This window comes from Hyaena hyaena, unplaced genomic scaffold, assembly GCF_003009895.1.
Source record: "Hyaena hyaena isolate Hyena2069 unplaced genomic scaffold, ASM300989v1 scaffold_831, whole genome shotgun sequence".
Taxonomy (NCBI): Eukaryota; Metazoa; Chordata; class Mammalia; order Carnivora; family Hyaenidae; genus Hyaena; species Hyaena hyaena.
In genome coordinates this window covers 285,155-310,417 of record NW_024081468.1, presented here as the reverse complement: position 1 = coordinate 310,417, position 25,263 = coordinate 285,155, and the positions used below count along the sequence as shown (strand labels likewise).

Genomic DNA, 25,263 nt, shown 5'->3' with positions numbered 1-25,263 from the left:
CCGGCGCTAGGGTTTGCCGGGAATGGGCCCTAGTGGTTATCCGGTCCACCTTTGAATCTGGCTTGTACTCCAACCCAGCTCTGCCAGCTCCTGCATTACTTATTCTAACCCAGATTCCAGGATGGCTGATAAGTAAACAGCTCCAGAAGGGCCAGTTCCCTGGAGCTAGGGACAAAATAGTCATTTTCTTTTCATGCCTGGGACTGAGACCTCCCTATCCCTCCAAGGCCTGAGGGACTAACGGGATGACTAAACGTAATGAACTTGACTCTGGCTGATTTGGTCTGGTTTGTCTTCGCAGAACATCCCCTGGCTATTGGTGATTCTGAGGAGGTAAGGGCCCTGCCCTGGAGGGGTTCACATTCACCGAGATGCTCACAGAGCAGCAGGTGCGAGGATAAAAACTGGAGAAGGCCTGGCATTCACACCCTAGCTGTTCGGTGTTGTGTAGAAAACCGTGCAACCCGTGACGAGAGGCCACTGTGGGTTCATGGGCCCTTGATGCCAGTCAGCAGTCTGTGTTCCTAGCGGTCAGAGCAGATGCAAAGCAGCCTTGTGCTCGGCTCCTGGTCCGCGCAGACATCACTAGTCAATTGGGGCCTCTTCTCTGCTGAGCTCTGACTTGGTCTTATCGCCCCTTACACCACCTCGCTCCGGGCATCGTGACCAATCAGTGTCTGCCGGCCCGGGGGTGAAAGCTGTTTAGCTCCCCGTCCATGCCAGCTCTATGGCCAGTCTTGCTTGCGTTCACATCAAGTGTTCTTTCTTGAAACCAGCAACCCCCCACTTTCCTCCTCTTTCTCTGCCGATGCCTTCACCTTCTACCTTACAGAGCAGAGCTGTGATTAGAGAGACATCAGGTTACTTTTCCACTAGCAAATTACTCGTCTGCCAGCCTCCTCCGTCCTTCCAGGACAGATGAGGAAGTGCTCTTCTCTACCCAGGCCAGACCTTCTACCTGAGCTCTGGCCCCACCCTTCCTACCTTCTTGGAAGCCTGGGCTAGTAATATTCCCCGCTGAGCGGCCTCACCCCTCCTCTGTGTTTCTTTCCATCATGATTCAGGCATGCTCAATTCCCTCCGGTAGTAAGAACAGCTGGGTGGGTAGGGCGAGCAATAAAGTTACAAATTTTTATTTTGCCAAGTAAGGGCTTTGCAAGGTCCCTTTGCCTCACATCACCATCATTTGTTTTAAGACTTTTATTTAAAAATTTTTAACACTTACTTACTGTTGAGAGACAGAGAGACAGAGCATGAACAGGGGAGGGGCAGAGAGAGAGGGAGGCACAGAATCTGAAGCAGGCTCCAGGCTCTGAGCTGTCAGCACAGAACCCAATGTGGGGCTCGAACCCATGAACCATGAGATCATGACCTGAGCCAAAGTCGGACACTTAACTGACTGAGCCACCCAGGTGCCTCACATTTTTTTTTTTAAAGCAAAAGATGTTTAACTTCAAGAATGGTAGAAAGGAGGTAATTTCAGAATATTAGTTAAGCCCGAAACTGAATAAATTTAGTTAACAAAACCTCACCACCTAGTACCTATTTTCCTAAGTTGTTTCTAGAGCAGAAGAAATCCAGAACATGCACAAGATCTTGGGGGGCCCTCAGCTGGTCCCTGAGGCTGGTAGTCAGGAACTGGGCCTTCCCTCCCCCTGGACACTCCTCTCCTGGGCAGTGGCCTCGGCCATCCCAGAAGGCCTGGGTTTGCACACTGGCCACAGCCACTTCCTGGAGGACAGGGCTTCTGTCTGATGTCACCCCCAGATGTCCCTCAGGCCTGGTCAGAACTGTCACGCATGTTCACACCCCACCTGCCTCTGAGCCCACCGAGCAACCCCCAGAAGGGGTCAGATTGTGGCTCGCTCCAGAAACACCACTAAGGAGAGTACTCTTCTGTGGGATGTGCCGCCTAAAAAGATACCCTTCCCACAAACCCATCAACATTTCCGGAATTCTAGAGCAAGGGCTCCGTGTATGGAGGAAATGGCTAGGACTAGGGACCTGAGAAACCAGATTCCAGTTGAAGGTCTGCCTGCATGGCCTTGAGGAAGCCATTCTTCCTCTCTGGACCTTAGTTTTCATCTGCAAAATGAGTATCATAAAACCCATCTCCTGGTGTCATTGTGAAGATGGCAGCTAATGTAGGCTAAGAGCCTGGGGTGGCGGCTGGCACACAGGAGCTTCTATGATAAGAGTCCCTCCACCATGGTAGAGACTTTTAATTCGTGATCTAAAACAAATATATTTAGCACAATCTGATGAAGCAGGTGTATTATCCCCATTTTGCAGACGAGAGACTGAGGCCCTTGGAGGTGAAGTGGCTTTCCCGATGTCTCTCCGCAGACAGGGGTAGAGCCGCACTTTATACACAAGCACCCTGACACCAAAGCTCTTACTCTTTGTACTGAATCTCTCTGTAGGGGCAGCCAGATTGCTCTCAGCACTGGAAAGCCTAGCTGTACCTGTGGCCTTTCAGGAAGGGATTCTGGAGCAGAGGTGGGCTGAGGAAGAATCTGGATGGCACTGGGTGGGGAGGGGCAGGTGGAGGCTCTCTTTCGGGCCTGCCTTAGCTGGAGCCATGGAGCCTGAGGCTGGCCTCAAATGGCAGAGCATCAGAAGGGGCTTGGCTCAGACACCAGGCAAGCCCAGGCTGGGGCGGGGTCAGAGGTGCCTACCATTATGTTTCTGTTTTCTAAGGCATTTCCTAGAGATACACATTGCACCTGGATCTGAGAGACCTTTGCATGTGCAGACACACCTGGGACGGTTGGGCACAGTTCCAGCGGCATGGGTCCCTCCTCCTTCCCATAGCCTTGGGGGACCCTGGGCCTTCTTTGAGGACCAGACAGAGGATGGGCAACAAGAGTCCGCACCCTATGGTCTAGGAAGGTCTGGGCTGGGGCTGCAGAGGCGCCCAGGCAGAAGCGTGGGGAGTGGAGTGGGGGTGTCCGAAGGGCATCTGCAAGTTGCAGGCTGCCCAGGGGTATCTGTCCTAGCGCTTCACGTAAATCTTCAGCTGCCACAGGATGCGGGACTCGGGAGTTACATACCCGTAAGAATGCAGTGAGGGAGGCATGGACTTTTCTCCCTCTGCACTGTGCCTGGACACATTCCATGCCAATACAGAGGCCGTCACAGGTCTGTATAGCCGGCTCCCTGACTGCATGTGAGAACAGAGTCCCTGGATCATAGCTCCTGGGCCTGGGGTCCAGCCCTGGCTCTCTCCCTGACTTGCCATGAACTTGACCCATATCTTGACCTACAGGGACCTCAGTCTATCTGGAGCTAGAATGAGGGGGGCAGGCTTGAGCTTGGAGTCTGCATCCATCTTTGAAATTCTCAGGTCAAGGGTAGATGTGTAGTGCGGGGTAGAACGTTTGTTTCAGGAGCCTCTAGTACAGCTGCCAGCCAGGTCTGCACATGGCTCTGGGCTTGTGTTATTGGCTGGCAGGTCTCCAGGAGCCAAGGTGGGGCTCACACGGCCCCAACTTTCCTGCTGCCCTGTCTGCCAGGCCCAGAGGAGACCAGAAAGGAAGCATCTGGCCAACGTTCATCCACTTGTTCGTGCCTTCCCTCATTCTTTCCTTCATACACTCATCAAGTTTGACACCTATCACACAATGCTTCGGACACAGGAGGAGTATGTGGTGCATGCCTTCCCGGAGTTCAAGGCAGAGCGGGTAGGAGACAGAGCCAGCAGCAGTCACTGGCTATGTCGTGGGGAGCGGCCTGGAGGCGGCGAAGGCTGAGTGGAGCCGAGGAGGCTGGAGCTGATGGAGGCTTGGACTGGGACCATGGCAATGGGGAAGGATGGAGCAGACGGACAGGAGTCATTTCAGTGGTCTGTCAACAGGACGAACCAGGGACCAGCTGGACCCCAGAGATGGGAAGAAGCCAGAGGAGCGCATGGTGCCCACATGCTGGCCGAGGGCCTGAGCAGACGCTTGTGTCTCCAAGGACCTGGGTTTTAGGAGAAGGCGGCCAGTGTCCAGGGCCACCCACACCACTGTGATTTTCATCTCCAGGCTTTCCCATCTCCCCACCCACAGGGAAGAGCTGGCCTCAGACCTTAGCTGGCTCTGGCCCCAGGCCCTGGGACACGTGGGGCAGGGAGACCCTGGCACCCTGGCAGGCCACGTGGAGTGCTGGGTCTCTTACAGGACTCTCTCAAGGATCAGGCTTACTAAGGGCCTTCCGAGGCCTGGAGAGATGCCCGGAGGCTGGTATGCCTCCGAATGGCTCCCTCCTGTAGCCCCTAGGGGGCCGCTCTGGAGTGGGAACACTGCCCAGGTGCTCAAGGGGAGAGGGCTCGGGTGGCAGCCGGACGGGGAGTGAGACGGTGTGTCTGGGAGCACTCCCTCTCCTGCACCTGTCCCCAGAGCTGTCCTGACTCATGCCAGGTCCCCAGGAGGCTGCACCTGGAGGGTAGCCTGGCCCTCTCCATGTGGCCAGACAAGTCTTACTCCTGCTGGCACCTCCAAACTCTCCGACAGGAATCCCTCTCTTCTCTGAAAACTGTTCGAATAGTGCCTGGAATCATCAATGGCCCTAGCGCTTTCTGAAGACCTCTGTTCAGATGAGTAAACTGAGGCTGTAAGAGGGGATGGGATCCACCACAGCCCACACCGGGCCACAGCAGTGCCAACACAAGCTGGGACTCTTTCTGTCCAGCTGCAGGTATGGCCTCAAGGGGCTGACCCATGAGCCTCTCCCGTGACAGGGGCCACGCAGGAGGGAGGACAGGCACAGTCAGAGGAGCCTGGCTCTTCCTTGAAGGGTATGGGGTTGAATGGCAGGGCGGGGAGAGGCGGGCCTCACACAGGGTTGCGAGGACGCTTGAGCAGGCGGCAAGTGCACGGGCAAGGGGCTGGGGAAGGGAAAGCAGAGACGAGGTGGCAGTGAGGTCTCCCCGCAAGGCATGGTGGCCCCGGCTTCATTCTCGCAAAGTAGGCGGTGGACTGCGCCCATGTGAGCAAGAGATACATTTCTACTGCTGTGACTCTCGAGCAAAAGCTGACGAACAAAGGAGGCAAATGCAATACCCTGGTCTCATCATAGACATTGTTGTCACCATGGGAGGCAGCCTTAGGGAAAGGAAGAAGGAGTGAGGGAGAGGAGGGAGGAAGAGAATGGAGGGACAGCGAGGGAGATGCCGAGCAAGCTCTGACATCTAGACTTCCCTTTGTACAAAGAGGCTAGAGCTTTCAGGAGAAGGACCAAGTTCATGGTCCACAGTGGGACAACAAAACTGGTATTAACTCTCTTGATGCTGCTGAGGATGGAGAAGGTAGCTGCCATTCTGAGTTCCCCCCATTAGGTTATTTAAATGTTACTGCTGATTTTTATAACTCTTCCACGAGGTAGAGATTTTTGATTCATCAAATGGTCTTTGCTATCGCTGCCCATTCACAGAAGAGGGGCCGGAGACCTTGCTTGCAGTGTGCCAAGGTCACGCAGCCTAGCTGGGCTCTGGAGCTGGGACGTGGGGTGCTGGAGTCTGCCTTCTCCCCACCTGGCTCCACGTTGCTCATGGGCTTGGCCCTGGGTCCCCCCAGGGACAGGGGCGGGGATGGCTCAAGGCTGGGCGGGCAGTGGGAGCCGGCTTTGGTTCTGGGCTCTCAACACGGCCTCCTGGGGCATGAAGGGGGGATGAAAGTTGTCCTGACCTTGGCAAGGCCACTCCTCTGGCTGACGGGGCCTGTTATGAAGGAGCACTCGGCCAGAAACAGGAGACTGGTGCTGTGTGGCCTCTCCTGCTCCATTCTGGACCTCTACTTCTCCTTCCTGAAGCAGAGGTCAGGAGAGGGGCTCACCCATCTCTCAGCCTTTAAGGATCCTGCATGCAATCCCTTCCCCACTCCGGCCCAAACCTGCTCCGAAGGCAAAGAAGCAGATCTTGTCCTCGTTCTCCCGCAGAAGTGCCATGACCCTCCTCCCCATCCGCTCGTTCCTCTTGTGGATGAGCTCGTGGCGGAAGTAGCTGTCGATCTCCTGTGCCGTCACCTGCTCGTGCGGCGGGAGGGTGGTGTTGATGAAGCTGGGCAGCTGTAAAGGCAAGACAGAGGCTGCCTTCAGTGCCCTCTGGGGCAAGATGGCATTGAGCAAACCCACACGGCCCAGCCGAGCGGGCAACTTACCTCTACTGAACGGCCCTTCAGGGGTCTATCCACTTTGTGTGTGGTTTTAATCAACCCAAAAGCGCTTTGAGAGGAGTATTGTTATTCTATTTTCACAAACAAAACCAGAGAGAGTGGAAAGGTCCAGGGACAAGTGCAAAGTCACACAGCTAGCGAAGGAGCAGCCGGGGAAGGTGAGCCCTGGCCTGCTGCCTCCCACGAATCTCGCTGTGTCTCCACCTGATTGGCCCTCAGCTTCCAGATGCGAAAGGCTGTGAGGCCGGTGGCTCTCAGCTCCCTCGTTGTCCTGCCTCCGGCACCCAGCCCGGTGTGCAAGGAATTCAGGTCAGCGAGCAGGGCCGGGGGGTTGGTTGAGCTGCCTGGTGTAGCAGAATGGTCAGAGGGCCCGGGGTCAGGCTGGCCTGGATTCAGGCCTGGTTCTGTCACTGTGTGACTCTGGCCAACGTACTTAACTTTTCTGAGCTCTGGTTTCCTCATGTGTAAGATGGGGATATCTGCGATGGCGGGTGCTGTAAGGACTGTGTTCAGCCCAGCCCACCCTCCAGAGGCAACAGGAGGGGTCATGGCCTCTGGTTTTCCCCATGCCTGAGCCCCGGTTGGCACTACCATCTCGCCATCCCCAGCCCCACTACTTCTCAGAGCACAACCAAATTCCTCCGTCCGTTCTTGAAAACTTAAAGTCCAGGACCGTGGCTTCATCCCATAATGAGGGTTTATTCAACCCCCCTGGAACTTTCCACATTTCTTAGCTCTGGGTTAGCTATCCACGCCCAGTTATGTGGCTGGCATTTTATTAAACTAGGCAGGGAACTCTCTGAGTCCAGGGACATGCCCTTTGTCACTCCTGGGCCCCAAGTGCCTGACACAAAGTAGGTGCCCGGTGAGGTTTCTGGAACCTTGAACATAGAGTTGTTCTGTCCTTCCTCACTGCACTGCGTCCTCCTGGGTTTTCCCAGGATTTTGTCCTTCCGGCCTGGTTGCTGGGCCCAGGTGTTTCCAGCACTGTGGACTCCAGTTGTGGGTGGAGCCTGAGAAGAAGCCATGGCCACTGAGGAAACTGAGGCAGGGAGCCAGAATATACTATTTCCCCAGAACACCTAAGTGTCATTCCAAGCCCTGTGCTCAGGATGCCTTCCATCTGGAGTCTCCTCTTCTATTTCTCTCTCTTCATCAGCTCAAGCTGAAGCACAGAACGTGAGGCCTAGCTCACTGATGGGAGCGCTAGATAGAGAATGGCACTAGGAGACTAAATTCCTACAGGGCTTAGTCCCCAAAGGTCATGCGGCCCAGCCATATGGCTTTTAGAGCCACTGACAAGTTGTCAACACTCTTTCTGAGGAAAATGGAGACGTCAGCAGAGGCTGAACCTTCAGAGATTTGGACAGGGGTAGGACATCTGTCTCTGATATCTGCTGGCCAAGGACCAGGGTGCTCCCCAGAGTGGAAGGGGAGGGACTTCTCTGTCATAAAGGACTGATTCGCCGTTCTGGAATGACAAGGCAACAATATGACTAATGTGACCTAAAATGTACAACCTGCACAGCTGTGTACAGCAGCCCTTCCAGTGCCCAATCAGAGTTGGTGCCCGGGGACTATTTGGCAAATGGATAAATGAAGGCATGAAGCTCTCACCTCCTCCACCAATGATGAAAGGGATGATTGGAAGCCCTGACAAAGCAGGTCACTCTTGGACTTGATGCAGCTACAGGAAAGGCTTCTGACTGGGGGACGAGCCGTGGCTCAGAAGGGTTATTTCTGGAAACATGGCCCTCTTTGTTCCTCAAGTGTGGGAAGGAACATGGGATGGTGTTATACCAAGAAACGAACGTTTGTTCAATCAGTGAATGAATGCACGGTGGTGGTGGTGAATGCGGGCCCTGAAGTCAGACAGCCAGGACAACCTGGGCTGGAATCCCTCTTTGGCCACTTACCAGTTGGGCTGCCTCTATATAACTAGCAAGTTACTCGTGCCGTCTGACACTCAGTGTCCAAACTGGTAAAGTGGGAGTAATACACGCTGTTGGAGGGATTAAATAAGATCAGTTTTAGAAAGTGCTTACTAGCACAGTGCAGAGCACAGAGAGAATCCCGACTACGTGTCAGCTTTGTGGAACTAGCCTGGGGACGGATTTGGCTTCATCGCCTCACCCCTGTGATGGCAGAGGCTACAGGGAAGGGTGGCCATGGGCAGGGGTAGTGCCGGAGATGACAAAGGGAAGCCTTCAGAGCCATCAGAGAGCCATGCAGGCAGGATGCCTGCTTCCCTTCCCTTCTCCCAAGTGTCTCCTCTGCTTCCTGACCATGAATGTGTGTTTGTGGAAAGATGAATCTCCAGTCATTCCTTAGGGAGCTGAAAAAATTTAACAAGGACAAAAACCAGAAAGTTCAATGTCAAAGCCACCAAGGAGCTGGGGTAGCCACCGGGGTTTCCCGGGCTGCCCGGCAGCTGCCTGACGTTCTCTGCATGTTTCACGCTGATGGGCCCTGGCTCCAGGCCAAGGATGGGACTTGGGTTGAAGCCCGGGCTGAGATGGAAACAAATTAATGATGTCATTAGACTTGTCAGGAGCCTTAAATCTCCCGTGATAAGTTTAAGTGCAGGACGCACCATAGAACTTTAAAGACATGTCAGGTCCCCAGGGCCTTAGAGCCATGGGTCTGAGGTGGGACGGCAGTAGGGCCGTGGGGCGGACCTTCAGCAGAGGCTCCCCTGGCCAGGACGGCGTCAGGTCTGGTGGTCAAGCGCTCAGGTCTGCTGATGTCACTGGCCTCAATGGCCTCATCCCGTCTGTTTAGCCCATCTATCCCACAGACCCCTTCTAGGACCTTCCATGGGTCTGGCTCTGCGTCAGGCTAGGGGCCACGCAGCACCTTCTGACAGGGTCTGCTGCCCTGAATGGGGCTCACGGCCCAGAGAGGGAGTCAGAGCCCTGCAGGGCCCATGCTTGACAGGGGTGTGGGAGTTGAGTAGACATCTAACGGACAGCTGTGAGCCCTGGTTCGTGTAGGACGGTCTGGGTTCACGGCTAGGGTAGACTGCTCCATGCCTGTTAATGATTCAGACTCTTGATTATACTTGACCTTTCACTCTCCAAAGGGCTGGGTCTGGATGATAGGTATATGGCCGCTCTACACCGAACACAGGCTGAGGGCTCAGACGAGGCTTCCCGGGGACGGGGCCTTTGGGTCACCCTGCTATTGCAGGGCATCAATGGTGCAAGTGACCTGGGAGCTTCGGGAGGCTGAGACGTGAGCTGCTGCTGAAGGTGGGACGGTGGGGGGTGAGGCAGGACAGATCAAGGCTGAGGTGTACCCAGCGCCAGCGCCTGCCCCCCATCCTGGGCCCTGCACCTCTCCTCTGCACTGGCCACTTGATCGTCTTCTGCACTGAGGCCAGAGGCGTTTTTCTGACCACATCACCCTCAAGCCTGGGCTCCGGGCTCCTGCCCCTCAGCAGGCATTTTCACCCCCACCCCCTGCTCTGCCCCTTGCTCTGCAAATCTTTCCCGGACCCCCCACATTCCCACACCCCCACCCCTCATCCCCACCTGGTAGACTCCGTTCTCAAGCCCAGCTCACTACCACTTCCTCCCTGACTGAAGGCGGGGACTGCACCCCTCCAGCCGTGTGTCCTCAGCCTCCCACAGCCTTCCAGGCCTCCAGCTACAGATGCAGCCCCATGTGACCTGGGCCCTTTCTCTGTCAGAACCCGAGCACTGGATTTAGCCTTGTTACCCCGATTCTAGGCTTTTCTGCATCTGGGGACGGGGTGTCTAGTTGCCCTCTGCCTGTGTACCCAGAGGGCAGGGAGAGTGCGGCCTGTGTTGCTGTTCTGACCTGAGTGGGCCAATCCAACCGCACCCTCTGTCCTGTTTCAAGTATGGGCACCGCCCGGGGACCCCAGTGCTGTTCACCGGCCAGAGGCACATCAGTGGTCCTGGACGCATGCTCAAAGAAAGCGTGAGTTCGCTATCCCCTGAAGTTACCCCGTTCTGCCCTCTCTTAGCTCCGCAGCAGCCGCAAACATAGCAGGGCCTGGTCCTGCCCAGCCCTTCATAGCCAGGTCGTCTGGAGTGTTGCCCAGGTCCCCTCGGCCACAGAGCTCACCAGCCTTTCTCCTCCCAGCAAATGACACCGGGCAGGGCTCCGGCTCAGAACTCTTGGACACCCAGACTCAGACTCGGAGCTCTCAGAGTCCTGAGCCTCCTCTGCAAGGTCTCTAGATCCTTCTCTTCACTGTCTACAATGCACAGAGCACAACACACACCCACCTTTGCTCCCTCGACGGCCGTTCCCTGATACTCACGCTGCGCCGTGCCTTGTGCTGGGCACTGGGAGGGAGAGAGGGTTGCTCGGGGTCTAGAGGGTGGCCTGCACACACAGAACCTCTTGGCCTGGTCCCTGGCTACACCTCCAGCCCCACCCACACCCCACCTCCTGCCCTCTCTTGCCTCTGCTGGAACATTCCTCTTCCTCCTGTCCGTGGCCAAGTCAGGCTCTTCTCTGACCTCTCACCTTGCAGGCGTCCTTCCTTCTTGCCCTGAGTCCGTTTAAACTCCCGCTTCTGCCAAAGGCCCCTGTTGCACCCTCTACTCTCCCTTGGAGCGAGGGTCACACTTGGATGCCATTGCTTGTGGAATGTCCCCGTCTCTCCCAGGAGATTGTCGGCCCCATGAGGGCAGCTGTCTCTGCAACCCCCCTCCTGCCCCACATCTCTTTTCATTGCACTGTTCTTGGTATTTACAAACAATTCCGTTCATTCATTCAGCAACTGTTTACTAAGTCCTGCTCTGTGCCAGGCATTGCCCTAGCCAATCAGAATATACCGACGAACAAAACAGGTGCAAATGCCTGTCCTCAGAGAGCTTAGGCTCTAGTAGGGATGGACAAACAACACACCATCACTTACCAGTGACTCACAATATGGAAGTATGTGAGAAAATAATTAAGACCATGGCGTGGGGTGGGGGGAGGGGAGCATAATAAAGGGGTTGAGAGAGTGGGAGCAGGATCAGGCTGCAATTCTAGTTCGGGGAGTTGGGGCTCATCTCACGGAGACGGTGATGTCTGAGTTAAGATGGGTGTGAGCTGTGGTGATACCCGGCGAAGGGCATTCCTGGCGGAGGGAACAGCCATCGAATAGGTGAAGCACGCCAGTGTGCTCGTGGAACAACACGCAGGCCCATGAGGCTTGAGCGGTGGGTATGAGCGGAGGGCAGAGGACATGGGGTCAGGGGTCAGGGAAGACTCCAGGGCCACAGAGGCCATTATGGACACTGAGAAAAACGGGGAGCTGCTGCGCTGTCCTGAGAGGGGAAGTGGTCTCTTCTTGAAGGAATGGTTAACCAAGCACTGTGACAGGAAGCACAGTGGGCCGAGAGGGACCTAGGGGACTATCTAACTCCACCTAGGCAGTCAGGGAGGGCTTCTGAGAGGGGGTAACAATTGACTGTGGCCAAGCTGTAGGAACAGAAGAGGGAGGAGCCTGAACAAAGGCGCAGGGGCTTACACGGGTCAACGGCATGCAGTGCAGGTCAGCAGAACCAGGTCTATGTGGTGGGGCACCTGGCTGTGATAAGGTCAGCAGAGGGCAAGCCCCAGAAGGACGTGAGTGCTACATGAAGCATCTTGGAATTTCTACTGAGGGCAAAGGGGACACCTGGCGTGGTCACACTCAGCTCCACAGGGTGCCTCTCACTCTCTGCCCAGCCGGGGTAGTCTTTCCTCCAGGGCTTGACTCAAGACAGAATGCCCCTGGCTGGAGTCCAGCTCAAGCCCTCACCGTGAGCTGTTTCCCCCCCTAGGCTCTAACTTCCCCAGATGCCAAACTGCTCAGAGGCCCTGGTTCTTACAAGTTAAGCTACTACCATACACGCCAGACTCAAGTGCTGCTTTTGATTACTTTGGAACGCAACAATGAAGTGGGGTGGGCTTGGGTAAGTCTCTTTGCTTCGTTGAGCCTCAGTTTTCCCATCTGTAAAATGGAATACCAATAGGTCCTGCCTCCCACGGCATAGAGACTGCTTGCACCTGGCATGTAGTAGGTGTCTAATAAATGCTAGGTGGGTTCAGATGGGCCCGGCCTTCAGCTATCGGTGTGGGAGGAGGGGCGCCTCACCTGGGATGTGTCATGGTTGAAGATGACGGCATTGAGGTCCCCACAGTTGTAGTGCTTGATGAGGTCCTCTGTGGTGTAGGGGGCCTGCAGGCTCCCTGCCCTCACACTCTCGTGCTGCAGCAGGGTCTGGTTCAGGGCAAACAGCACCTGCACAGAGGAAACAGAGATGGATGAGGGCCGTGCTCAGGAACCCTGGTGGAGGGCCTTGACACCCCCAGGCCTGACCTCCTCACGCTGGACTGTGGGGCGACAGATCCTGAGACACAGAAGGCGGGTGGGGCCTGAACGTGTCCCTTGGCCCCACAACACGCTCAGCCAGCTGTCGCCTCCTGTCCTCGGCCCACACTGTCCCTGCTCCTGCTCTGGCTAGCAACGTCTTCTCTAATAACATGGCAACAGGAGACCTTAGTTGTGTCTGGGTTTTAGAATGACGGGTGAGTTTTTCTTTCGACTCCTTTCTTTTCCTGTGCTTAGGAAAGTTCTAGAATGAGTACAGACTAAGTTTTAACCAAGAGCACTGTAAACAAAGCAAGACAAACAAACAAAACAAACCGAAAACCCACTTAGATGTCAAGGCCCAACCCAATGCCCATCCCTCCAGGAGTGGCCCTCACTCCAGGCAAAGGCCTTCGAGCGGGGCCTCTCTGAACCAGGCCCCTGCAGGCCCTCAGCATGCTTCCTGCAGCTCCTCTGTGCTCTGGGCCACCACTCCAGGCCCTGGGAGTACAGCTGCGCTCTAGCCAGGCCTGCCTGGCATCGGGATCACATGGGGTGCTCTGCCAGAATATCAGAAACCCAGTCCCCACACCAGGGTTAGTCTCTAAGGTGAAGCCCAGGATGGGTATTTGCAACAGGCTCCCTGGGTACGTCGTTAGTGGTCTGACTGCTTCTGACGTGAAGACCACAGCTCCAACGGAACATGGCCCACCCAAGGGAAGAGGGCCCTGAGAGATCACCTAAAATGTCCCATTTTTAGGGGCACCTGGGTGGCTCAGTTGATTAAGCGTCCGACTCTTGGTTTTGATTCAGGTCATGATCGCACAGTTTGTGGGTTCAAGCCCTGCATCGGGCTCTGCACGGACAGTGTAGAGCTTGCTTGGGATTCTTTCCCTCTCTCTATGCCCCTCCCCTGTTTGCTCTGTCTCTTTCAAAATAAATAAATAAACTTGAATTTAAAAAAAAAAGTCTCATTTTTAGATGGGGCAACTGAAGCCCATGAGGGGAAGGGACTGGAGCTAGCTTCATGTGACAGCCTATCCCAGACCCCTTTGGCCAACAAAAGGGAGGAGCCGGGTCATGATTTGGGTTATTTAGCACGGATATCGGGAAAAGCTGTTTCAATTCCTGTGCAGAAGGTCAGGAGACAGCGTCAGACCACCCATCCCTGTTTTCGCCTGGCCTAGCCTGCCCACCGGTCCTCAGACTTTGCTCATTCTGTTTGCACATCATCTCTTTGGACCACAGTCCCCACCCTCTCACCACACCGAGCACCTTTCTCTGGGCCCACTGCAACCCATCCTCTCCCTGCAGCCCCCCACCATTCCCCCCATCCCATAGTCTTCTGCCATGGTCACCTTTTTTCTAAATTTATTTAAATTTTAGTGAGTTAATTTACAGTGCAATATTGGTTTCAGAAATTCAGTGATTGATCACTTCCGTCCAACACCCAGAGCTCATCACGAGTGCCCTCCTGAATACACATCCCCCATCTCGCCCATCTGCCGCTTGCCTCCCTCTGTCAACCCTCAATGTGTTCTCTATCAAAGCACAAATCTAAGGGCGCCTGGGTGGCTCAGTCAGTTATGTGTCAGACTTTGGCTCAGGTCATGATCAAGCAGTTTGTGAGTTTGAGCCCCACATCAGGCTCTGTGCTGACGGCTCAGAGCCTGGGGTCTGTTTTTGAATCTGTGTCTCCCTTTCCCGCAGCCCCTCCTCTGCTCTCACTCTGTCTGTCTCTCTCTCAAAAATACATAAATACTAAAAAATTTTTTTTAAAAACCACAAATCTGATTGTCTTCCCTCATTTTTTTTGCTCAAAACTTTCACACGTGCCTCCTGCCCTTAGAATAAAGACCTAGCTCTTCAATAGGGCCTGTGAGGCCGTGACCTGGACACTGCTGTGGTCAGTGACCTCATTCCTTCTCAGCCCTCACGTCTTCAAATACCCAACTACTCAGCACTCTCTGATCATGAAAACCTCCTGCCTCTGCTCTCCACCTGCAAATTCAGACTTGGCCTACTAGGCTCTGCTCAGATGTCCTCCCCACGAGCTTCTGTGACTGCCTGGGGGCTGAGTTAGGCCCCTCCCTGGGCCCCCCACAGTCTCCTTGTGTGGCAGCCTGATACTGTAATGGCCCCAGATCTTAACCTCTTCCTGTATGCATGCCCTTGGCCATGGAACTCTTGGGCTCCCTCCCATTCTAACAGTCTGACCCTGGACTTGCTTTATAGCCAATGGGATATGAGTAACTACAGAGGCCTGAAAAGCACCAATGGCTGCTGCCACCTCTTGGCTCTCCCCTTCCCTGGCAGCAGCCCACGCAAGCCCACTGGAGGATGGCAAGGCCGAATTGCTTCAGCTGTTCCACCAAGGCCATCCCAGTCCAGGAGACAGATAATGCGAGTAAGCCCATCTGAGTCCGGAGGGGCTGACCTGCAACCGGGTCCGGACACCTGAGCTCAGTGCTATTGCTGGCTGGCACAGCGCGGCGGCAGATGCGTGACCCGCCATGTCTGTCTCCACCGCGACGTGAACATCAGATTGTAACACCACTGAGCTCCCTAGCTCTCCCATTAGGCTCTGAGCTTCTGGAAGATAAGACTTGCATCATGCTTATTTTGTATCTGCAGCTGTCAGCAAGGTGCCCAGTAAAGCGAGGATGCCACTCCACCCTTTCCCTAGCACCTTAGTGCCACCTAGTGCCACCTGCTGAGGTCAGTTGCTTCATAGTTCAAGGCTACTCATTAAGCTCTCCAGACTAGCCCCTAGAACTTTGGCCCTCTGTCTGCACTTGGGATGTGCTGCTGCGACGTGGCGGAAGTTCCCACCAGTGACGTCAGCCACGTGATCCCAGAACACATAACCTGAACAGAAAAGCTCATGCAATAAGCTACTTAAAGTACTGACATGGACGATGGGGCCAAGCCCGTGCCCCCAGAGAGCACCGCTGCGGGTCCCTCCCGCTTTTGTCTCTGCGGGCAGGGAGCTGGATCGTGCTAGGCTGCGGCGGCCCAGGCGCTCGCCTTGATGAGCTGGCGGGGGATGAGATCAGACCCCTCGCTCCGGGCCTTCTCCAGCCTCTGGCAACCGCCCTGAAACTCAGTCTGCAGCCACCTGGTGCAGAGTGTCGATGGCAGCATGGTGGCCGTGATGAGTCACAGGAAGCAGTGGCCCCGTTGTTGTGGACGTCACTAAGGAAACATCCCTCGCATGAAAGTGTCTGTGTCAAGCCGGAGTGCTCCTGCCTCGGGGGGGTGGGGGTGGGGCTGGCGCACGCAGGCTTCCCTGGACCACACCCTGCCGCTGCGTGCACCTGCGGCTCCTCAGAGTCAGCACCATCTGGCCTGTTGGGGTGCCCAGAAGATGCGGCCGAGGGGGAGAGGGCTCCCCTGGGCCTTCTTAGACACGTGGCGTCACTTCCGCAATCACGGGGCTCTTGGGAAGCCAGGCGGTGTTTCGGTGAGTTAAATGTGGTGCGATCCGTAGGCTGCGAAGAACAGGCCTGGTATGCAGTAAGAGCTGGAGAGTGCTGGTAAACAAAACTCGGGAGAAACGAGTCCGACTTCTCAAACCATGCCAGACTGGGGCTGGAAGGGCCCCTATAGGCCATCTGGTCCAGTGGTTCTTTTAAACCTTTTTTGGCCATGGAATCCTTTTTTATTATTATTGTTTTCTAAAAGAACCTTACTTGGAACTCAGTATGCAGAGTAGATAAAAATGGAAATGTCCCAGGTTGATGTGAGGAGACCAGCTAGAGCCTGAAGTCCCACCAGTTCATGCTCCACTGTGGGAGGGGCTCCCAGTGCTTCTTTGTGGAAGCTGTGGGTTCCCTGGAGCCCAGTTTCAGAACCACTGATCTCTTCCTGTGCCTTCACCATACAGAAGAGGAAAGGAGACAGGGGCCCAACAGGGGCAAGACAGAGCTCACCCAAGCCCACACAGTAAGCTTGGGGCAGAACAGCCGCAAAGCCAAGCCTGATGCCTGGCCTGGGACCCTGTGCGGTGCGCAGACCGGGGCTGGATTTCTGGATGTGCACTGGCCCAGTCCACATTCACTCCCACACATTACCACACCTATCTTCTTTCCTGGCTTGTGAAACAGCCAGGAATCACCGTGGAGCCTGCTGCATACAGAAAACTGAGACCAGATCACTGAAGAGGCTTTCCCAGTGTGGCCCAGGCAGTGTCGTGGGGCCAGGACTGAAATCCAAACCCATCATTCTGGGTTCCCCCGACCCCCAGGCAGGGTTTGGTGCTTCCTTTGGTCTTGGCACTTACCCATGAGGCCTCTGTCTCAGGTGATTCCCCGTTCCCTGCCTGTGTAGACCAGGGTGAAGCCTGCCTCTTTGTTCACTGTCCACTGTCGAAGGGCAGATTTTCAGGAACTGTTTCAGAAGGAGGACTGCTGGCCCTGTCACATGCCCTTTCTCCACCTCCCACCTGGAGCCATCCTTTGCAACTTACAAAGTTCATTACTAGGGTCGCCATGTTTATTGAGCACTTACTATATGTCAGCAATCTTCTAAGCTTATACTAATTTATTGAATCTTGATAGCAACTCTGAGCTAAGTCTAGTATCAGCTCCAATTACTAGATTTAAAAAAAACCCTACGGCAGAGACGTTAAGTAATTTGCTAAAGGTGAGGAAGCTGGTGAGGGATGGGCTACGCATTTGGGCTTGGGCCCGCCAGCCCTGGGACCTACCCGCTTAGCAGACCACTGCCCACTGGGGCTTCCATCTGCTCTCCCTGGGAGACAGCCAGCAGAGACGGTGTCCCTCTTCACAGGCAGGAAGCCAAAGGAACAGGGGTAGGGGGGCAAGGCCACATGGCTTGTAAAGGGCAGAGCTGGACTTTGAAAGGACGTCTGTCTGGCTTCAGACCAGGTTCCCACGGCTAGAACTTCAAAATAATATGTGCTTCTTCATAAGCATTCTCGGCGCTGCCAAAAGATATAGGGAAACTACACTTATTCATTCACTCAACAAACACTTACTCTCTGTTGATCCTTTGCAGGCATCTGGGGTGGTGCATGAATTGGTTTTGGGTTCCCCTACACAGAGCTCATTTCAGGGGCAGGGATCCCAGTTGGCCGTGACACTGGAGGGTGTGGCAAGTGGGGCGTCCGAGACCCTGTGCACAAACATGGAAGTGCCTTGTCCTGGTTTCTGCCTCCCTCCCATTCACCCTGAGTTCCCAAGCCCGGCGCTGCTCACGGACTCCCGGGCCACCACGCCTTCTGCTCCCGGCCGCTTTAGAATAACAAACCCTCCTCGCCCAAAGCCTCCGTGTCCCGCTCTAGGATAATGTTTATGGGAAAGCTTTGACATGGAATAACAAACACTGGATGGAGGCTAGGGCCGCCCTGCTCCCCCTGCAGGGCTGCGTGTGGAGACGCGGCCACCCGGGGGACCTGAGCGTCCCACTGCCGCCCCCCTTCACCAGCGCTTGTCGGCCAGGAGCCGGCCCGTGGCGTCTGCTGAGTGTAGGCCCAGAATTTAAACACATCTTCAAACGCAGGCTTAGGATGGAGTGAGGCAGGCGCCAGGAGTGTGGGGACAGGTTTATTGTTCCAGATCAGTCTAGTAAACAGTCCCGAACGGGCTGGGAGGGTGAACACTGAGGCCTTGTGCTCATGTGCTGGCCCAGCACCAGGACCCCTTTGTCAGAGAACACCGTGCAACCCGGGCTCCCCGGGACAGACCTGGCCCTCAGGCCGGGCTTCCCACGTGATGGCGAGCACTTCTCAGCCACGCTGAAGCACAGGGAGACCGCGGCCGAGGCCCCGGCCCACTCGGCGATGCTTACTATCTGCCGTGCGCCAGGCACCGTTCTAGATGCCGGGAATTTCGTTAGGGACAGAACAGACCAAAACCCTGCTCCCATTGAGCTTACCTGCTGGGGAGTAACAGAGAGTAATCAAAATGGTGAGGACAGTATTAGCATGTGGCATGGCAGACATACAGAACAATGATTCCACGGAACTGGGGACTGAGACTGCCCCCGGCCACTTTGGGCTCCTCGTGCCTCTGAGTCAACAGGTGAAGAAGGCAGCCACTGTGCCGGCTGGCGTGTCCGATCCTGAGGAGTGGGGAAACGGCCTGCTGCTCACAGGGAGGCAGAGGAGAAGGCGCCCGGAGCCCAGGACCTCCCTCAGGGTGCGCCGTGGCATCCCCCGCCCATGACTGACTAACACCAATGGAAAACTGCAGTGGCCCAACGCAGGCAGCACCCCTCAGGGCCCGGAGCCTTCAGGAAGGTCTGGCTCATCTCTCCAGGTGTGAACTACAGCCGGCCGAGGTGCCTGCACAGGGGAAAGGGATCACGGGAGTGGTAGTGGAGGTAGGAGAAGGTGGTTATAAACACCAGCTATGAGCACATGACTGGTCAGAGAAACAAAAGCTTTGTTGTCAAGAGTGTTTCTTCTTTATTTTGTTAAGAACGGGTGTGTACGTGGGAAATATTCTCTTCTGTCTCCTCTTTTTCTTTTTTCCACCCCAACCCCAGACCTAGTGACTTTAACTTCACATCACAGTAGGGAAGCTTGGGACATCAGGGAGAGTCAGCATTACCCAAAGGCTTCGCAGCATCACCGGGGAAGGCATTAGCGCATTTTGGTTGTACGCAGGATCGCTGCATCACGTTAGGTGGAATTATCATCTTGCTATTGTCTTTATTTGTTGTTAAACCACACTTTATAAGTATGGTTTAAAGAGATGTTTGTGGGTGCCAGATTCACGGGGGATGCATTTATGATGGTGAATTCTGTCAACTTGGCTAGGCCATGTACCCAGATAGTTGGTCAAACATTATGCTAGATGTTTCTGCGAAGAGGCTTTTAAGATTGACATTTAAATCAGTAGACTTTGAGTAAAGCAGATTATGCCCCTAATAGTTGGATGAGGCTGGGCCTCATCCAAAAGTTGAAGACCTTCCCAGGAAAAGACCAAATTCCTGTCAAGGAGAATTCTGCCCACAGACTGCCTTTGCATTAGAGCTGCAGCATCAGGCACCAGTGCTTCTTCACTAGGTTTCCAGCCCACCGACTCACCCTGTGGACCTTCCAGCCTCCACCATGCATCAGCCAATTCTTCAAAATAAATCTATCTTTCTATCCATCCTATTGGGTCTGTTTCTCCAGAAACCCCTGACAAACACGGTATGTGTTGCAGCGAGAAAATAAAGCAGGATAGGAGGTAGGGAGCGATGAGGTAAGGGGGAACAGCGGTTGCAAAGGCCCCGTGCATATGTGAGGAGCACCGGAGGCCAGGGTGGCTGGAGCTGAGCAAACAAGGAGAATAGTGGATGGGAGATGAGGTGAGAATTGATGAGTACGCCAGGTTCCAGGGGCCACCGTAAGGGTGTTGAGAAACCATCTCCTAAAATAATCCTTCCGGAGAATGGATTGTTATTCCCATATGACATGTGAGGAAACTGAGGCCTCGAGGACGGTGAAGTCACTTGCATGGGGTCTCAAGTTGCTAGTCTGGACCTGGAATTCCTATCCAGATGCAGCCGACAGGTCCTGGGTTCTCTCTGCTACCCCGGGGCCTGCCCTGCCAAGCTACCTCCACCCGGTTGCTGGGAGGAAGAACAGACATAAATAGACAAGTAGGGATGAGTGGGGGAAGCCTGGAGTCTGAGTGGTCAGCTGAGAGAAGGAGGGGTGCTAGAACCTTGGCCATGGGCCTGGTTAGAGCTGACATATGAGGAGGTGGAGGCGGTCACCTGTTCCCACGCTATCCCTCTTTGCCCTGGCCTGATGGTGCCTCGTTCAGATTCTCATTTGTACCAAGAGGCACATCCCAGCCTCGGGCCCTTCCCCTTGCTCCTGCTCTGCGCGAAACCACCTTTCCACCCATCACTTCACACTCCCCTTTCACTGGGCCGTGGGGCTCCTTCCTCAGGAGGGGCGGGTTCCTGTGTAGCACCCCCAGAGTACCCAGGATTCTAGGTCGCTTGCCCCCCTCAGCTTCATTACTGCTTCCTGCTCGTCCCTCCTACTCAGCGGTGCTGCGCCAAGGGCGGGCAAGTCCTCTGACTGGGTCACAGCTGCTTCTCCGGCAGAGTGCACAGCGCCCGACACACAGTCATGTTGCAGAAGCACTTGCAGAGTGAATGAATCAAAAGCTGAGCCAGTCAGCCATCCCAGAGCCCCCATCTGGAGCTGCAGAACCCCCAGGGCACAGAGCTGGGAAAGCGCCCCCCCCCTCCCGCCCCCCACCGACCCTGTGCCACGTCAGCCTGTCAGTGCCCTGGGCTGGGGGTGGGGCAGCTCAGCCTCAGGGGAAGGTTCTCCAGCCTGGGGGAGATTTTCTCAGAGGATAGAGCCCACCAGCCTCTGGTTAAGTTTTATTTGTTTATTCTCCTTGCCCCATTGACAGCACCAAAGCAGGGCCGACGACTTCCCTGCTTCCTGCTCAGCGTTCAGGGTCCCCTGGGCCTCCAGCAAGAATCCTGTCTCCGGACACTGGGCTACTAGGCAGCAGGCGTCCAAATAAACACCAGGCTTCCTGGAGCCACGGACTAGCTCTGGGCTGGCAGGTAGGACCAGAGATCAAGTCTCCATCTGAATCTATACTATGAAGTCCTGGGCAAGTCACTTTCCTTCTCTGGGCCTTTCTCCGGGGAAAAGGCCTGATTCACACATTCGCTGAGGAAGTACTTGTGGAGAAGTTATGTACCAGACGGTGTTCTAGGCCCTTGGAGGTACATCAGTGAGCACAAGTGAAGATCTCTGCCTGTTGGGAGCTTTCGTCCCCGTGGGAGGAAGAGGACAATAAACAGAAACAACTAGCAAAGCATCTATGTTAGAGAGTGATGGTTGCTAGGGAGAAAATAAGTCAAGGAGCAGAGGAAACGTGTGTGTGTGTGTGTGTGTTAGAGGTTGACATTTTAGGGCTGAGGTCCAGTAAAGGCACAAAGAGACGTGATGTTTGATTAGAGATCTAAGGGGTTGAGGGAAGTGGACCTGTGGATACCTGAGAGAAGACTGTTGTGGGCAGAGGCAACAACAAGTGCAAAGGCACTGAGGCAGAGGCAGGCCTGCTGGGTGTGAGAAGCAGGAAGGTCAGTGTGCCTAGAGAGGACTGAGCAAAGGGGAACAGGTAGATGAGATCCCCATCTCAGGCAGGGGCCTAACAGAAAATAGATGGTGCATAGCCAATGAAGTGAGTTCTGATCGAGTGAGTTCAACTACAAGGGTAATTGAAGCATGTTGAATCACGGGAACATTGACAAAGGTTTGGATGGGGGATGGTGGGGCACTGAAGAGCAGCAGCAGTGGGAAGTTTTTCTGCTCCTAAGCCTTGAAGGGAAAGGGGCAGGAGGTGACGGACCTGAACGTCCGAACGTCAGAGGACAGCACAGCTACCCCTCCATGGCCTGGGCCACAGAGGCCGGCAGGAAGGTAGGGTGGGCAGAGGCACAAAATACCCCAACTCCCTTCCCCTCCCCCCATGTATCTCCTACCAGTGCTTCCCACTGACATCAGGATAAGGGAGGCCAGGTGATGTCACTTCAGCTCCTGGCTCAAAGCAGGGAGAACAGAGGGTCCATCTGGAAAGGTAAAGGGATGTCTAGGACAGGGTCTGGGGTACGGCAGGGGGCAGTGGGGAGCGCGTCCCTTGAAGGCCTCTGGCTCCCACTGAGTGAGATGGAGCATGAGCAGAGGAATGCCAGGGTAGCTGTGCTGCTCTGGAATCCAGGGGGACAGGGTAAGCAAGATGGGATGGAAGATGGAGGGAGCTGTGTCCCCCTTCAGGGGGAGGAAATGAGCAGACTCCTCCCTTCCCCTCACCATCCCTGTCACAACCCCCAGCCATAGCCCGAAGAACCATGGACTTGGCTTCCAGCACAAAGTCGGTCCCAGCTGGATGAACACGCCCTAGTTGGACCCCGGCGGTGCCGGTGCCGGCCACCTCCCCCACCCGCCCTGCAGCGTGGGCTGGCCTAGCCCTCTGTGCTTTCCTGGGCAGGCAGCGGAGGCTGACTCACCCCAGCTTTCTCTCCTTCTTTTCTCTGAATGCTTCATCTCTCCACCCAAAGACCACCCTTAAAGATCCCGGAGTTCCTCTTCGGTCCTTCAAGTGGTGCCAGGAAATGCTCATAAATCCGGAGCCACCCACACGTGACTAGCATGCTGCTGGGTAGGGAGGCTGAGAGCCGGCGGGGCTATGGGGAGGGGCATGCCGGGAGGCTTGGGCTCTGTCCCTGGAAGGCACAGGGGTCCCTTGGCTTTCGATAAGCCTGAGGCAGGCTGGAGACCCAGATTCTGGTGCTGCCAACTCTGACCCAGATCAACTGTGGGAGCCACGTCCCGGTCACAGGGTCCTTCTGAAACAAGAGGGTGGGAGTACATCTCAGCTCTGGAAGTCATGTTCTATGAGCACAGCATTTTAGAACAGCCACACCCCAGGGGTGCCTGGGTGGCTTAGTCTGTTAAGCGTCTGACTTTCGCTTAGGTCATGATCTCGTGGTTCGTGGGTTCGAGCCCCGCGTCGGGCTCTGTGCTGACTGCCAGCTCAGAGCCTGGAGCCTGTTTCAGTCTGTGACTCCCTCTCTCTCTGACCCTCCCCTGCTCACGCTGTGTCTCTCTCTGTCTCCTAGAAATAAATAAAACATTTAAAAAAAAAAAAAGAAAAAAACAGCCACACCCCATCATCCCATGAGTTAAACAGTCTACGATTCGAGGCACTGGCATATGGAAGCTCATTTAGTCTTCATAATGGCCCTGTGAGGCCACTATTAGTGACCCCATTTTACAGACAGGGAAACCAAGCTCAGAAAAATAAGTGACCTCTATGCTCCCCACGGTCAGGTCAATGTGGCCCAGTGCCTCATCTCTGCCCACACTTGACGCATCAGGCTCTTCCTATCCTGGTGTCCTTCCCTGCTATGACTCTCTCTTGCTCCCCAGGAGCTACTTCAGGTCTCTTAAATTGAATGCACACTGCATGTGGAGGAAAAAAAGAGCAAAGTGTATCAGAAAGACCCAGAGAATCATCTAGGCCAACCTATTCTCATTTTTAACGCTTTGAGGAATGTCAAGGTGGTGGAGATGGACAGAGAAACAGGTAATTATAAGACCAAGTGGTAAATTAATGATAAACAGAAAACACTGGGGCCTCTGGGGCGTCAGAGGGAGTTTCTGACACAGCCTGGATGTCGGTGAAGGAATCTGCTTTGGGTTGGGCTGTGCCGGACGGCTGGGGTGGGAGGGAAGTGTGGTCAAGGTAGATGGTACGGAAGTGCATGGTGTTCTTAAAGATGTGTCCAGTTAGCCGGAGGGGGGCTGGTGGAGAGGGCTCTGAGGCCCAGCCACAGCTCTGCACTCCACCCAGCTGGCCTCCTCAGCCCTTCTCTAACAGATCTTCAGACACGGGCCCATCAGTTGTGAGGCTGAAGCGGGTGTGGAACCCCAGATGCGCAGACGGAGACCCGCAGAGGGACAACGGTCCGCACGGTAGGCGGTCAGTCCGCGGGGGCCACGGTTACCACTGCCACCATTATTGCTATGAAGTGGCCGCATCCATCGGTTGCAAGTTGTAGTTTTTCTTTTTCCTGCTGTCTCAGACCTGCCTGCTGACACAGCTGCCTCGACTTCAAAATGCAGGTCTCCATTTTCATTCGCAAAATCAGTATGAAATTCCTCGAGGGCTTGTCTAATTCCTTCTGGTCTGACCACACGGCAATTACCAATTTGCAGGGCGGTTGCGGGGGGTGTCTCCCAGGCCCTCCAGCGGTGTGAGGACCTCCGCTCTCAGTGTTGGGCAGCGGCCAGGGAGGACGGCATCAGAGCGGGCACCCCCCGTGGTCTGGGGTGAGGGGCGATGGCGGGCCCCAGGGGCGCTCAACGCTGACGGGTGAAACATTGTCAGCTATGTCGCAGGCTACCACCGGCTTCAAAGACAAAGTGTGCATAGCAGCAGGAAGGGCAGGGCTCTGGCCCAGCTCAGCTCTGGGTCCTGCTAACATGCAGGCTGTGTGAAATTCCTGCTGTGGCTTTTCTGGCGCTGGGCTGCTATGCGAATGTGAGACAGGCCCCTCTCCAAGCCTCGGTTCACTCATCTGCCAAGTGGGGAGGATAAGGGTTGTCCTCCCTGGCTAGTGAGCTAACAGCTCCCTAAAACCCTTGTAAACATGACTATCCTTCCTTAGGGCATTTTAAGAAACTCCTGTTCCCAAAGAGCAGCAGGGTGGCTTTGAGAAGGGCCAGGGGCCAGCACGTGTAGACGGGATTCTCATTCACTCCTCAGTGTTCAATATGGATTTGTGCCAGGCTCTGGGTTGGGTGCTGGGACCACAGAACCAAATCACCACTGTTTCTATCCTCAAAGAGCTCAAGGTCAGGGATGGGCTGGGGCAGGGAAGGAGGTGCTCAAGGAAGCCTTGCAACAAGATGCTAACGTACCTGTGAAGGCTAGGGACGGGGGTGAATTCAGGGCTGTGGGAGCAGCAGCAGGGAGGACTCATCCTTCGGAGTGGGGGGAGGCATGGGGGGAGGACCACATCCAGGATTCAGAGGAGGTGCTCTGCGATGGTGCCTGTGGGGGGTGTGCCTTTGTCAGCAGGAGAGAAAGAGAAGGAATTCCAGGTGGTGTCAATGTCCACGCAGAGGCCGGGAGAAGCTGGCCACTTTGGGGAAATGTGTGGATGGTCCCGTGGGCTGGAGCACAGGGCCTGGCTGGTGAGGGGCACGAGATGGGAGGGAGCAGGGGCTGAGGAGGGATCTGGGGCTCAGACTTCATCCGAGGAAAGGCAGGAAGCCTCTGAAGTGACAAAACA

At 55.2% G+C, this 25,263-nt stretch overlaps 1 protein-coding gene across 1 annotated transcript in view; it reads right to left on the bottom strand.

Moving 5' to 3' along the window:
• Positions 1-25,263, bottom strand: part of TRABD2B (TraB domain containing 2B) — a 210,195-nt gene that overhangs the window by 21,311 nt on the left and 163,621 nt on the right. The window contains exons 3-4 of the mRNA XM_039219772.1: positions 12,259-12,405; positions 5,874-6,048 (exon numbers count right to left, since the gene is read on the bottom strand). Of these exons, the coding sequence (XP_039075703.1) occupies positions 5,874-6,048; positions 12,259-12,405 (322 nt within the window). The remainder of the gene's footprint in view (positions 1-5,873; positions 6,049-12,258; positions 12,406-25,263) is intronic.